This window comes from Scleropages formosus, chromosome 1 (assembly GCF_900964775.1).
Source record: "Scleropages formosus chromosome 1, fSclFor1.1, whole genome shotgun sequence".
In the NCBI taxonomy this organism is placed as follows: Eukaryota; Metazoa; Chordata; class Actinopteri; order Osteoglossiformes; family Osteoglossidae; genus Scleropages; species Scleropages formosus.
Genome location: NC_041806.1, coordinates 6,176,513 through 6,192,252, shown reverse-complemented (window position 1 = coordinate 6,192,252; position 15,740 = coordinate 6,176,513). Strand labels below are relative to the sequence as shown.

Sequence of the window (15,740 nt, the reverse complement as noted above, 5' to 3'; positions counted from 1 at the left end):
CCTACCTTCTACGTCCCATTGGTTAGTACTCCCTCTCGCCAATTTTGATTGGATGACAATCTCTATTAGCGATGCTTTAAGTTTACGTCTATCAAATCTAAACTCCGCCCTCTTGATACTGAACCGCCCACGGAAATGCGTCATAACCTGTGAAGCCGGAATTGTTTGGCGTTACATTTCGACTAAGTTGTGTCCTTAGACTGTAGTACATAATTAAATAACATACTCAGCTTTGTTGTGTTTCCAGGTTTCTGTTTAATCTCATGTTCCCTACACTTTAGCTTGCTTCATTCCCTCAAAATTATTAAAACTCGGCTTAAGGACAACTACGCGAGTTCCGCATTTGCAATGAATGAGTATCTTATTTTGATTTTTGCTAAATTAGTCATCAAACTTTTGGTATAAGTAACATATTTTAAAGTAAAAAAATACAAGATTTTTACACCTTAAGTCAAGAACACAGATGGGGCTGAGCCTGACTTCTGTAAAACATACAGTTAACTGCTTTATTAGTTTAGTGGTCATGGAGGCGAAAGTGCCGCACATGATCTTACTTAATTTATTAATTCCCTGAATGAAACTGACTGTTAATAGTTTTACGACCCATTGTTCAGATAACCCTTCTGAGATGGACACTTGAGATTTTGACACCAATACCAGGTAGACTTCACTCAAAGACAAGGCTGACCATGGGTCTACAATGTGGTTTCTTTTTTTTTTTTTTCCCCCCCTTCAATACCTGCTACTGTCATGCCTATATGAAGCGTTTGCACTTCAACTTTTATTAACCTTTCTAAGATAACTTCAGCTTTTGTTAGTTGTGCGAACATAAAACGAGTCGAATCCAGTGGATAGCGAACAAGGAGCAGGCCCATCACATCTATATAAAGTTGTACATTTACAATTATTCGTTTAGCAGGTCGTTTTCTCCAAAGCGATGCACATCTCGTAGAAAATACAATTTGTACATTACATTAGGAGAAAGAGAGACTTAGATACAGATGTGTGATTCTTAAGTGCAGTTAGTTTCTTTACACCATATGAATCAATGTTGTTTCCAGAAGTCCTAGGATGCTCCCCATCTCAAAAGATGACTAATCAGAGATGGGGGGGGGACCTTAATGTTTATTAATGAGAATTAATATTTGGTAACCTCAAATATGTTCTTGGTAAAAGCGAAGGATTGGAGGCACATGCAAGAACAGGGACTAAAGAAATGGGAAAAGATCATTAGTAGTTTACATTTAGCTGACACTTTCCTCCGAAGCAATTCACAATTATTTATCCAGGTGGACGGTTGTACTGGAGCAATTTAGGATAAACGCCTTTCTCAAGGGTACTACAGCTGGAGGTGGGAATTGAACCTAAGACTGTTGGGTGCAATCAATGACAATGGTAGTAGCTACAACCTCTATGGTACCAGCTGATCAAATTTTTAGTTATCTCCAGAATTGCAGGTTCCACATCAGCTCTTTTCGACCGTGGTTACACTAACTCAATGTTTGGCCCACTTTTTTCTTTTTTTTTTAATTTTTTTTTTTCAAGGGTAATTTTCAGAAGGTTCAACAGAGGGTGCTCCACTCTAACCAACCGTATTCAGGCGTCCTCCTGCTAAAGAACTGCACAATTTCCCACTTGCAGTTGTTCATGTTTTACAATGCGAGCAAAATAATGACCCGTTTCGTTACCCGCATTGATTTCGCGTCACGAAAAGTTCCCCACCAAAAGCTTTTACACTGTTTTTACACCGCAACGAGGAGGTCGGTGTACGTTCGGTGAGCAGTCACACACTAGTTTGGTCATTATACTTATTTTTCTTATAATGGATAAATGGATAATTTTGAGCGCGGAATTCGACACATTTACGTTTGCATTTTATTCATTTAGCAGACACTTTCCTCCAAAGCGACGTACATCTCATAGAAAATACAATGTATCCATTACATTAGGAGAAAGAGACACTTAGATGCAGACGTGTGATACTTAACTTAAGTCTTAAGTACAGTTAGTTTCCTTCACCATATCATATGAACAATGTTCATCACACGAGTCGCTGCATAAAAGTTTACCAGAATATCTACGATTCCTGATCACCTTCCTAGTAGGTTTTTTTTTTTTTTTTTTTTTTTTTTTTTTGGGAGATGCTTGTAAACATTTACGTTACATTGCAGGAGTGGCTCTGTAAAGGATTGATCCGAGCATGGTTTGAACATTTACACCTTACGTGAACTTATATCATGGGCGAAGTGAGTGCGGAAAAGGTGAGCTTTAAGACCCTTTTTCAATGTGGACAGGGATTCAGCAGTTCTGAGGGAGAGAGGGGGAGGTCGTTCTACCGCAACGGAGCCAGAACGAAGAATCTCCGCGCGTAGGACCATCAAGCGGCCAGAGGTAGACTAGCGAGGGGTCTGGTTGGAATGTTGCGGATGATCAAGTCCTGTAGACTACTACCATGAATCATCTGGACAAGTAGTTGGGCAGAGTCTTTAGTGAGAACATGTTTTTCAAGCAGCAACGCGAAATACGACGAACCACGTTAACAACAATAATAATAATAATAATAATAAAACGAAACATAATGCGCTGTTTTGTTATAGCGGCACTCGCTGCCCGGCTGTACCTCAGTTTACCCTGTCTCTCAGGCAGGTGAGGTGTTGAGAAAGTGCAGTTAGCGCTCACTTCTGCGATACATCACGAAGACATCCGCTTTTTGGCGAAAACGAAATCAAAAATGTCAGCTTTTTTCAGCTGGTTATAGTTAATAATACAACATATAAAGGAAAAACTGCACACTGGCTTTGATAGCGAGTAAAACCCAATGCAGCGTCACGTGGTACTAATTTTTAAAGAGTAGCTTTTTTAATCTTTTTTTTTTTGTGTCATGCGACGTTTCCTTCTTTCAATCTTTGCTAAATGGAAATGACCATTTGTTTTATACATTTTCCACCCTCCATATCTTCATCGGCAGATTCAGTTAAACTAATTTTAAATTAATTCCTGTAGATTTTTATTTATTTGTCATTTTTTTTTGGTGGTTGAAATGTGCCTTTTTTACTCGCTTGATTTACATATTAAGTGGTTTCAATTCCGTAAAAATGCTTCAGTGTAGGAAACGACTCTTCGGTCCTAATTTCGTTTTTCGTCTATTTCGTCCCGCTTTTGTCCAAGACACAAAATAAAACCTTCGCGGTGAGTAAAAATCAGCGCAGACTTCTAAACGCGTCTTGTTGTCAAGTTACTGTTGCTATTACCTTCTAGCTTGGCACCAAACTTAAGTCAACCGAGCTTAAACTGGAGCCAGTGACTTAATATACAGTAATTAACTTAAGAATGTAAAATAATGTCTTAAATGGTGTCTTTCTTGTGGAAAGTTGTACCTGACGAAGATTCCAGCTCAGCAAAATCAGTGACCTTTCATAGCAAATACTAATCACCCTTCCACTCTGATATTTAAATTAATAAATTTTAATAATAAACCAAATTTTTCTTATAAGTACAGAAGCTTGATTATTCACTTTTGGACCCAAGCAGTGTAATATTATCTGAATGAGGTCTATATTTTATGTTCATGGATCATGCGTCTTGATGTCAGCCTCTGTTTTAGGTATTAATATCTTCCCTTTCTTTCCCATAATTAATGGTGAGGTCTGTCCTGGGGGTCTGCTGTAAACATTGCTAATTAGCATATATTGTAATATGTAGCTGAAGGAAAAAAAAACACTGGTTGCTGAATTAATGTGCCAAACTCATCAATTGGTGTAGGCTTGCAATGGGCATCTAGCAGAAGGTGGTGTTTTTTTTTTTTCTTCCCCCGTCTTGTTTGGTGCATCCAGATGAAGGCATTGTGCTCTCTTCATACTGGTTTCCTGAAGGGCTTTTGAGTTTTTTTTTTTTTGGTAGCTAGGGGCGTGTCGGTGGCAGCTGACTCCCCAGGGACGGAGCAGGAGAGAAACATTCTGAGGATTAAGCCATTTCAAAGCCTCTCTCTGCTGCGTACTTCTGCCGTCGATCACACCTCACAGGTTGCTTTCGCTGTTCTTGAAAAGGAAAGGATTGCATGCTTTCAGGTTTAAAAAAAAAAAAAAAAACAGTATGCTAAAATTGTGGTGCTGTGATTTGTGGTTGAAAGTTTAATTTCAAGCTTATGAGATGCTTCTTCTACAAATGATTTTTTTTTTTCCCCCCACACGTATGTTTTTAGGTTCAGGTGGGCCGCACTTCTGATAGAAATGTTGTGTAATAATCTTTTGTCGCCGTTGCCTTTGAAATAGCTCGCTGTCGGCCGTGACTGTCGAAGAAAGGGGGTCCGCTGAAAAAGTTTTGCCTAAAGCTCATTGGATGTGCTGCTCTAGCCTGTTGCCATGCTCACAGGGGGAGTTGTGACTCTCTTATCCTCCGTGCCCTGCCGTGGTGGTGAGTGAAGCTTTTCCCTCCCTTTCAGATACCCACAGCTGGAGATGGACATGATGATCCGCCGCTGCCCCTTCCTATCACGGGTTCCCCAGGTTCTGCTGCAGAAAGCTGGGAAGATTCTGGCGGTTTATGCACAGAGGTCTCCTGTTATCATGGCATCCAGGCCTTTCACCTGCACCTTCTCCAGCTTCAAGAAGGTAGACCAAAGTGAGCATGAAGTTTTATTCTTTGAAGAAAAATGTGGTTATTTTGCAATAGCACAAGTGATTGGTAAATTTTGTCCCTTTATGTTTATGAATCTTGCCAAGAATGTATTCTTAGCAATTGCTGGTATTGGTTGTGTGATAAAGGCCAATATCAAATGTGTACAATGAGCCATTTATCTTTTTTTATAAATTTAGCTGCAGGTGCCAAGCATCCCGAAAAGCTGGTGGTGGGTCGCCTTCTTCCATCTTGGGGTCACCCTGAGACCTCGTGGTGCCCGTTCCTGGTGACAGAGATGGAGCAGGAGATGAGTGGTGTGGTGCGGAAGGCACAGCTGGAACTTCAGGAGGATGTGCGAGAGATGCAAGCTGTCCGGACAGGTAATCCTCACCATGATCTAAGCGCTTCGGCAAACGTCCTGCTGATAAAAACATAGCTGCTGTAGTTTCGCGTAGAGAGTACGTGACCCAAGTGCTTTAAAAAATCAGTTGCGTAACTACGGTATGTGGATTTCCATCTTGGATCTTCTCCCCTATTCATGTACAGTTGTTACTGATGAAATTCCAGTGCCAGTAGGTATTCATCCCAGCTAGATGACAGTAAATGTTCTGCTTCATACTCTGGCTTGGATGAAGGTATGTAGTTTTACATCACAAACACACTGAGCAGCAGTGGAGTTATGACGTGAGGAACCCTACAATTATTTTGACCAGCGAACTATTAAACTGGATGACACCTTGTTTTTTTTCGTCAGAGCTCGCAGAGTCCGTGTTGAATCCTGCCGTGGCGAATATCCCTAAAGAAGAAGGTGAAGAGCAGGGGGGTCTCCTAACCAAAGTGCTGAGACGGCAACCGATGGCAACGCCTCAACAGCTGCAAAATAACATGCCCAAAAGTGAGGGAACTTGTTCATCTGGCGTGAAGCTTTTATCTCTTCGTCCCTTCGGATAAATGGAAAAGTGGCGTTAACTATTGAGCTTGTTTTATTTGCTTAAGAGAAGCCTTTATTCAAACTACATTTGTCTAGTACACATATATATTACATTTATTCATTTATCATACATCACATGGCAGCTGCGTGTAGAAAGACATAATTGTCCAACAAATTTTTTTCCTACACAATTGTACTTCTTTACAAAGCTTAGTATTTCTTAACACTGAGCTGCCAGAATAAGTTCAAATTGATAAGCAATTTTGGCACGATACTGTTATCAAGGCCATAACATGAGTTCAGCTCTTGGCCAGTAAACATTTAGCCATATTTTTTTTTTAATTGCCAGAGGATCTGGAACTAGAGAATTCCTGATGCCAGGTTGCATCACGCTATTCATAGCATGCCTCCTTTTTCTACCCCACTCCCAATATTTATTTGCAGCGATGTCCATCTTCCATTATGACATGTTCTTCAAGAAGAAGATTGAAGATAAAAAGGATGATCACACCTACCGTGTCTTTAAAACTATAAATAGGAAGGCAAAATTTTTCCCAATGGCGGAGGATTACTCTGCTTCAACGCCCTTAGCCCGCAAGGTGTCGGTCTGGTGCAGCAACGATTACCTGGGAATGAGCCGTCACCCAAATGTGGTTCGTTCCGTCATGTAAGTAATTTAGCAAACTTCACCTGGCCATGATTACAGAGTATAATTGAGATTCACTGATGAAGGTGTTGCTCACCTCAACGGTTTTGTTTCCGAGCCAAAGGTTACGTATGGTTTTCGTATCCTGTAATCTTGCGCATTTTCCCCTTTAACTCAGGGGTGTTGAATATGAAAATGCCCTTTATGCTGGGTTGTAGTGCTTCCGGGCTAGTTGTACCCTGCTCCTCAACACGAATGGGGCCAGAAAGCACTGTTATTCCAAACTATCTCAAAATCACAACTTATGAAAGAGTAATAATGCAGACATTGTTATGTATTTTAGTTAAAATTTTAATTGTGGGCTTTACCGCCTATACAACGAGAGCACTTTAAATTGTTTTGGTGGTTATTCAAAACATGAAGAAACACAGGATGTTCCAGCCAAACACCGTGCGGTATCTGAGTGCATTTTTAAACCGTGCTAATTATCTGATATACCATGCACCACAAATGCAGGACATCCTTTAATTTGTGGGTTACATTTTGTAAAAACTAGAATCATAACTATAATAAAGATAACCAAGGCGACTTTATAACTTCTAACTACAGTACATCAAAACTTAATATATATTACCTAAATTAAAAAAAAAAAAAGTAATAATAAATATATCCAAATTCATAGTCAGTACAGACTGAGCAATTATGGATTGGCAAACTCTGGTTATGTATACATTTATAATGTTCCTGATCTCACTCAGCTCTCTTTATCTGTACATCGGTCTCTGTGGTAATCTTTTGTCTCTTCGTACTGGCATTACTACAACTGGTAACACTCATGGACACCAGATATGAGCTCTTAACTCTGGAGAAGCAAGACGACCCACCTGTTTGTTATTTGGGTGTGCTTTGCTGTCACGTGTCAGCTGGGCTAGTAAATACAGGTCATGTTTGCTTCACATAAATCTTAAATGGGGAGAGGAAAGAAAGTGGTGCAGGAAGATGCTGAAAAACATTTGCATCTTTTATAGCTTGAGCTGACACTTTTCTCCAAAGCAACTTATGATTATTTACCCATTTAAACAGCTGGGTAATTTTACTGGAGCGATTTAGGGTGAGTTCCTTGCTCAAAGGCACTTAGAGCTGGAGGTGGGATTTGAACCTGTGACCCCTATGCTGCCAGCTGCCCCCAGTCTTCTTAGTTAACCAGGCAGAGCTGGCTGCATGGGTTCTGGTGACAAATTAAAACTCTCTTTCATTGCAGGGAGGCTTTACTGAACCATGGTGCAGGAGCTGGAGGTACACGCAACATTTCTGGAACCAGCAAGTTTCATGTGGAGCTGGAGCAACAGCTGGCAGAACTGCATGGCAAGGATGCTGCACTGCTCTTCAGCTCCTGCTTTGTGGCTAATGACTCCACCCTATACACTCTGGCCAAACTGCTTCCAGGTATTACAGTGAAACCCACTGGAAGGTCAGGTGGGGTTGTGTCCATGTTGGCTGAGCAACGCTTCTACCCTGTTTTCTCTTTTGTTCCTAGGCTGTGAGATCTACTCTGATGCTGGTAACCATGCCTCGATGATCCAGGGCATCAGAAACAGTGGGGCGACCAAATTCATCTTCCGGCACAATGACGTGGGCCACCTGAGTGAGCTGTTGGAGAGGTCTAACCCATCAACCCCAAAGATTGTTGCCTTTGAAACGGTGCACTCTATGAACGGTATGACATTTTGTGTTTTTTATGAAGCCTCTTGTAGGATGGGGGAAGGAGCTGATTGTGTAAAACTAACCTTCAGGTAAAAATCTTGTAATCTGGTGGTGAAGCACAACTACTAATGGTATACATGCCAACTCTGGTTAAGTATGGAAGTTTTGCCGTAGGTGGGGTGTGTCCTCTTGAGGAGATGTGTGACATTGCCCATAAGTTTGGTGCCATCACATATGTGGATGAGGTCCATGCGGTTGGGTTATACGGTGCACAAGGAGGTGGGATCGGAGACCGGGACAAAATTATGCACAAGATGGACATCATTTCCGGAACACTTGGTAAGGCCTGCGAAATAAGAAGCAAACAAGCTCCGTTCTCGTTTGGAATATCCCGTTTTCTTCTGGCCTCTGCAATGGTTAAGGATTATAGCTACTTATGTGAAACATGAAATCTCTTTTATAAATAAATGAATGAATAACTGACCTTTGTTGCCTTTCTTCTCCCGAGTGACTTGCTTGCTTGAATGAAGTTAATTCTGCTACTGAACCTGCTGCCATTAAATTTAGATCAGAGCATTTAAGTGTGTTAAGAAGAAGCCATTCTCTATTCGGTGCAGGGAAAGCAGTTGGCTGTGTGGGCGGATACATTGCCAGCACGACTGAGCTAGTTGACACGGTGAGGTCCTACGCTGCAGGCTTCATCTTCACCACCTCATTGCCACCGATGTTGCTGGCTGGGGCGCAGGAGTCTATCAAGGTGCTGAAGAGCGAAGAGGGTCGCGTGCTCAGGCTCCGTCACCAGCGCAACGTGAAGCTGCTCCGGCGAATGCTCATGGATGCCGGCCTGCCCGTGGTGCACTGCCCCAGCCACATCATCCCAGTCAGGGTGAGCAGCCACTAGAGGCTCTTCATCTAGAAAACCCCGTCTCAGTCCCGTTGACTTTAAATCATCCTCCTGTCGCTACCAGGTTTCGAACGCATCCAAGAACACTGAGATATGTGATGTACTCATGAGCCAGTACAACATCTACGTCCAGGCCATCAACTACCCCACTGTCGCCCGGGGCGAAGAGGTTCTGCGCATTGCTCCCACACCGCACCACACCCCGCAGATGATGGAGTATTTTGTTGGTGAGTAAAACCTGAACACCTGATGTTGGTACGGTTCTTCTAGCATGCCTGCGGACTTGTCATCTCCTTCTACTTCACTTCTTTTACTAACAGAAAAGCTGGTCATGGTGTGGAAGCAAGTTGGCCTGCCATTGAAATCACAGTGTGCATTGTGTACGCTCTGCCAGCAGCCGCTGCACTTGGAGGAGATGAGCAAGAAGGAAAGGTCCTACTTCAGTGGGATGAACTACATGATTTCAGTTAGTGCTTGACTTTTACTTTTCATCTATAGCAAGTACGAATATGAAATATGTTCTGCGTGTGCCTAGTATTGGGCCACTGTCCTCAACGGGATTAGCAAGAAGTTTAGAAATATTTAATCCATAGTATGATAAAGATGTACTATGTGACCAGCTAGACCAAATCATGTTTAGCTGCACACATTCATACACCTCAATTAGGGCAGAAAGATTGATCCATGGATATCAAATGATAGCGCTCCAAAACTTGCTGTTCATCAGGGATGGAATGGGCTCCTTTACCTTCGGAGAAGGAAGACCTTTTTCTTTTTTGCTTTTCGGATTTTCTTTCCATCACTGCTTTGATAAAATGTGCCAGTGTGGTTAAGTAATGTGAACTGTGCCCAGATGGTTTAGAAGGTGCTGCCCTGTTTTGCAACATGCCTTTGTCCTGAAGGATAGAGCTGCTACGATGCAAAACAAATTTTAGAGACATCTGACAAAGCTCAATTGCATCGTATTGTACTAGACACAAAGGTGCTATCTTCTATTGTTGCTTCCAACATCTATGTAATTATTCAAAATTTATGGGTAAATACAAGAAAGAACCAAAAATAACACTAGTAATCTGTTGGAATTAAGCTGTTTTGATTTGGTAGAAGAAAGTTTAATTCATTTGCATTAACTAAGGAAAATGGGCCTCTAATACATTAAGGTTTTTTTTTTTTTTCTCCCTAACAGTAGATTTTGTGACCTATTTGATCTTTAAAGATGTTATTATACAATCTCTTGCATTTTGGGATTGTATGAAAGCATCATTTAAGATGTTTTAGACGCTGAGGGGACATGGCAACGATTGAGGACAGTTATAGTGTCAAGTGGCCAATTGTAGAGGCAGAGGTGGCCACACGGGCAGGACAAAGGCCAAGGACAGCAAGGACATGGTCCCATCAAGATGTAAGAGAAACAGCCAAAGTCATCGCAGGCACAGAATGAACATAAGAAAATGGCCATGTCAAAACGCAACAGTGGCCAGCTAGCGGGGGCCTTCATGCATACCTTCTCCGACACTGTCAGACCAGCTGCTTATGTGTCCGTATTCAGTCGTCTCACGGTCATCATCAACTTAGCTTGTGGACAGTGGGGAACATCATGATTCATTCAGGAGCCACAGCTCACCAGTTTATACAGGTATGAAGTATTCCCCAAAAAGTTTAAGCTTTTCATAAGTATTTTAATGAAAATAACGATACATCAAGAATAGTAATAATTATAACCTAAGTAGTAAATGGTAATCATAAAATCTTGAACAGTTTACTGAATCTGAGAATAGTTTATGTAATTTGAGATGAAGCTTTTTGGTTGTCAAAAGCTGTCACTGAGAAGCATTTTATTTCAGTCTGATTCAATTTCAATGTTTTTATTGTGCCCTTGGGGCACATAATTCAAACATTTTGATATGACTCATTTTTAGACATTTTATCTGTAGTAATCAAATCATGGAAACTTTGTGACAACTCTGAAGAAATGCAACGATGTAAATGTAGTGATTCAAAATAAATTTCTGGGGCAAATAATTAGAAATATGTTAATAGAGTAAATCAAAGTTTCTTCTTATCCTCTATGCTTTGCCTGTAGGTCCGGTAGAGGAGCTCAGCTATAATCACAATGGTTAGTATCATCTATGAGCACCTAGAAAAGCTAGTGGTTTTTCAAGAAGTTTTTCATTTAAATGCTAAAGCATTAAGTGCAGTTTCATACTGACTCATAAGTTTGCATGATTTCTGTCTTTGTTCTGTCTCTCCATCTCTGTCTTTGTTAAAAATTTATCTAGCAGGCCTAGGTAGAACAGTAAAACCTATGTTATATCTAATAACAGTCTTATGTTATCTTCTAAAGCAGGTTCATATAGAATTGTCATATATACTTTCTCATCACCTTACAAACATAAGGCAAAGATGTCTGGATAAGAACTCTGTTCTTAATTTGTTTTGCTCCTAATTCCAAGATCACTGTTACTACTAAGTCCCTCAATAAAAGCTTTATACTACAGAGGTGCCTTGATTTTTAAAAAAGATCGATTATGGTAAATTTCAGTAGGAATGGTTTGCAAGACATTTAATTACTTTATTACCTTTGAGCCCTATACACACACATACAGTCTGAAACTGCTTGTCCCAAGCAGTGTCACGGTAAGCCAGAGCCTAATCTGCCAACGCAGGGTGCAATGCTGGGGCTGAACGTACCCATGAGAGGCTGCCCATCCACTGCAGGGCACCCCAGGTGGGACTCAAACCCTAGACCCACCAGCAAGCAGGACTCAGCCCAACCTGCTCTGCCACCACATCCCCCTGTCATCACAAACTCCTATTCACCAATTCTTACAAAATGCTTTTCCTTCAAGCACTGAAATTCTGAAGACAAAAGTTTTCTTTGCCATTTCTTCAAAACAAGTTGAGTCCTTTGAGTGCTGAAAGTGGTTCATTTCTTTCTATGTTATAAGCTCTGGTACCTGGTGGAAAGAAATAAAGGAATCAACAAAAGACCTATCAAAGCCCACTGTTAAGCAATGACCCAACCTTTGGAAGAACATGTTCTCCAAAAACTGCCATATTGTGTTTTAGACATGAGTCAGTCTTATATTTCCTTCAACTAAAGTTGTCAGCCATGCATATAAAACAAGACTTTCCTCAAAATTCTGAACACAATAGCTGAATCTTCTGAAACAGGACTTTTCTTGTAATACTGGGGGCCTTTGTCTTTCTCAAGAAGTTGGTTGAAGAAGTAGTGGGAATATTATGTAACTGTTGTTCACTGTCCATAAGAAGCAAGGTGCCTATAGATAACTTGCATATTCTTGAACTTCCTCAGAAGCCAAAACCCTTGCGAAACACATTACTTCATAAAAACGTTCATGAAGTAACTTCACGTTACTTACGTGAAGATTTTCCCATTTTTCTTAATTTTTTTTCCGAAAAATAACGTCATGCCATCATTTCCGCTGAGCGGGGCTAGCAATTCCTTGTCTCGGTCTGAAACCTTGAGTCGGGGAAGTCATTGAAAACACCAAGTCCATCCTCACTGTTCAGTGCTTCTCCTTGAGACGTGGTTCTTCTCGGTTGGAAGGCATGTTATGATTCTGGACAATGAGGGACTGACTCAGATGGGCTCAGACTGCAGAGGCTGTGGATGAAGTTTGAGCAGGAGACTCGGTCACAGGCTGAGAAATACACCAGTCCATTCCAAAAACTGGTCCATGGTACTTTGAGAGAGTAGCAAGGAGTGTGATTGGGGTGGTACAGTGAGCTCATTCAGTTGGATTCATGGACAAATCAGGCTCAGACACACGGTCTTTCTTTCTTCTCTTTGTAGTTCCTGACCTGGCAACCAGGGCAACTGGTGGTTTAATGGAACAACTAGATCTTCTGTACTTTCATTGTGGCTTGAGCACTTTGAAGGTTCTACTCTGTCTGGGGCTGACGTTCCTTGGCCTCTTTTCAGATGGTCCTCTGCACCCACCGTGTCTTTGCTCTAGTTGGGATTCTTTGAACATACCACCAAAAACAGAGAACTGTGATTATTATTTTGCGCACAACCTAAACTTTATATCTGAAGTAGCTAGCAGCTTGGTATTTTAGGGGTATTTTAATATGTTTGGCACATTACATTTGTACCTCAACTTACGAAGACAAAATTTTGCTCTTAGACTTTGTTTTTTTTTTCGTTTTTTTTCAACAGTTCATCCAATGTAAGGTCTTGGTGTTTGTCTATACTGGGAATTGAGTGTTACAACTGGAAACTGTGGTTGGGATGACAGTTAGGAGGTGTTATGATGTGGGTGGCGTGGTGGCACAGCGTGTAGCGCTGTTCTATTGCAGCATCTGGGTGGCGTGAGAGAGTGTGGGTTTGATCCCTGTTTCATCTGTGTGGTGTTGGCATGTTCTCCCTGTTTCTGCTGGGTGCTCTGGTTTCCTCCCAAGGACATGCTGTTCAGGTTCCCCCCTTGTGTGAGTGAAAGAGAGTGTGTGTTCCACTGATGTCTGAACCTAGTGTTAGTAGTGTATCTAGCGGTGTAGGTCACCTTAGTGAATAAGGTGTGTGTGGGCTCATAACATTACATAGAGTTCAGTGGAAGTTGGTTGGAGCAGTGTCTGCTAAATAAATGTAATGAAATAACTGGTTAATTAATGTTTCTTTTAGCAACAAAAATTAAGACTGACAAAAGGGACCTTGTTTATGCCTTTCACAATACCTCTGGGTTCCTTGCATGATGTCTGTTTTATGATTTCCAGTTTTGTTGTTGGCACCAAATAAAGCTTTTTTTCATTTGGATTTTGAACTATTTTAATTGGCAGGATGATTTTTTTTTTTTTAATTAGTTATTAGATTTAAGAGAGGGGGTGCAGCGGGTTTGGCCAGCTCCTGCTCTCTGGTGTGTCTGGGGTTCAAGTCCCGCTTGGGGTACCTTTTGACGGACTGACATCCCGCTCTGGGTGTGTCCCCTCCCCCTACAGCCTTACGCCGTGTTGCTGGGTTAGGCTCCAGCTTGCCGTGACCCAGCTTGGGACAAGTGGTTTCCGTCAGTGTGTGTGTGTGTGTGTGTGTGTGTGTGTGTAGATCTAAGAGTAATAGAATCCATGAGGTTGTCACCTCTTGCCCGGGCCCTTCCTAGACCCGACACAAATACCTACTGTACAAATACAAGTCCCTACTAAGGTATTAGTGATTTATATGACGTAGGCACACACCAGCTAGTATTTACAGATTTCAATAAATAATGAGCGCAAAATGTATTTGGGCGTGGTGAAATCTGAGTGTCTGCTGACCCATGGTGTCCAAATGCTGTAAATGCAATGCAGTCAGGGTCCTTAAGATGAAAAGATTAAAGTTAAATAGGAAATAGATGCTGTTCCTCTACGAAATTCAGAGAAGCAGAGATTTACATTCATAGGCAGCGTCGCTCAATTGTCACACGGCATCCAAAGAGCGACAGCGATCGCAGCCAAGCGAAAAGCAGTCGGACTGAAGTGTCTCACTTCATTGTGTCCATTTATGGCAAAGAATGTCCTTGAAAAGCCACTAACGGTAAGCTCACGGAAACCAGGTCCGAGGAACAATTTTCTGTGTTTTTTTTCCTGCATTGAAAGTGGCCGACTTACTCACATGTTTCACTGACACGTACCAAGCAAAGCCCAGTACCTTGTGCAAGGCTGCTCAAATAGGGACTTGAGCTGCCACCGCACTGCTGCCTGTCAGTGTCCAATGCTGTTGTTTTTGAGTATATTTCTCAACTTGAGCATTTCGATAAGAAACTGTAGAATAACGGTTTAACCTTTGTGCAGCTACTCATGGGATGTGTACTTTATACTCATTCACGTTCACCCATAGTGTATGAGTGACAGAGAGAGTGTGTTCCACTGATGTATGGATGAGTGACCCGGTGTAAGCAGTGTATCTAGCAGTGTAAGTCACCGTGGTGAATAAGGTGTGTGGGCTGGTAACACTACATAGAGTTCATTGGAAGTTGCTTTGGAAAAAAGTGTCTGCTAAATGAAGTGATGTAAATGTGATGTTGCATGGTGGCACAGTGAGAAGTGCTGCTGTCTTACAGTTCCTGGGTGGGGTGGGGTGGGGTGGGGTGGGAGAACATGGGTTCAATCCCTACTCAGTCTGTGTGGAGTTGTTGTGTTCTCCCTGTTTCTGGGTGCTCTGGTTTCCTCCCACACTCCAGAGACATGCTGTTTATGTTTACCCAGAGTGTGTGTGTGTTCCAGTGATGTATGGATGAGTGACCCATTATAAGTAGTGTATCTAGCAGTGTAAGTCACTACGGTGAATAAGGTGTGTGGGCTGGTAACGCTACATAGAGTTCATTGGAAGTTGTTTTGGAGAAACGGGTCTGCTAAATAAATGGAAATGTAATGTAAACAGTTGAAGAGGGAAAGGTAAGTAAAGAATTCTGTATTAAAAACATCTCCTGTTGCCATGGATACCCAGAAAGATAGAGGACACGGATAATTACTTCACTAGATGTCAGTGACAAAGCTTAATGGGGGGGGGGGATCACCTCGTGGCCCATTAATTTAAGGTAATGGAACAGAAAATCTCTGAAAACTTGCTGGCAGTTTTACTGTCTGAATTCACACTGTTTTACTATCTGTTTTCACACTGTTTTACTGCACCCAGTCGAAATGTACTCATTGTAAAGTTGTGCACAGAACTACAGAAGCACTCTTCCATGGGTTATTTATTTGTTTATGTATTTTTTTTGTACTTTTCAGCTTTTCTGCATTTGCATTCCCATTGCCAACGTCAGAAATATCACACGACAAATAAATGATACGCATTTGTTCATGACCCACGACTGCCATTCCTGAGACAGTCATTATACGAGGCATTGGGGAACTGTAACATAGCCGGATTTTTTTTCTATTCCGAAAGCCGAGTTAAAAATGCGGAGCTTGATCTTTTCGAAGTGTCACTTACATTTTCG

At 41.6% G+C, this 15,740-nt stretch overlaps 1 protein-coding gene across 1 annotated transcript; it reads left to right on the top strand.

Annotated features, from left to right (window-relative positions):
- The first annotated feature begins 2,316 nt into the window (after window positions 1-2,316).
- On the top strand, window positions 2,317-10,492 carry LOC108925535 (5-aminolevulinate synthase, nonspecific, mitochondrial-like). Its single transcript, XM_018737549.2, has 11 exons — window positions 2,317-2,391; window positions 4,442-4,620; window positions 4,815-4,997; window positions 5,372-5,512; window positions 5,993-6,215; window positions 7,456-7,640; window positions 7,732-7,911; window positions 8,073-8,237; window positions 8,516-8,784; window positions 8,867-9,029; window positions 9,123-10,492. The coding sequence occupies exons 2-11, from the start codon at window positions 4,458-4,460 to the stop codon at window positions 9,278-9,280; spliced, it is 1,830 nt and encodes a 609-aa protein (XP_018593065.2). The 5' UTR covers window positions 2,317-2,391; window positions 4,442-4,457; the 3' UTR covers window positions 9,281-10,492.
- The last annotated feature ends 5,248 nt before the right edge of the window (window positions 10,493-15,740 follow it).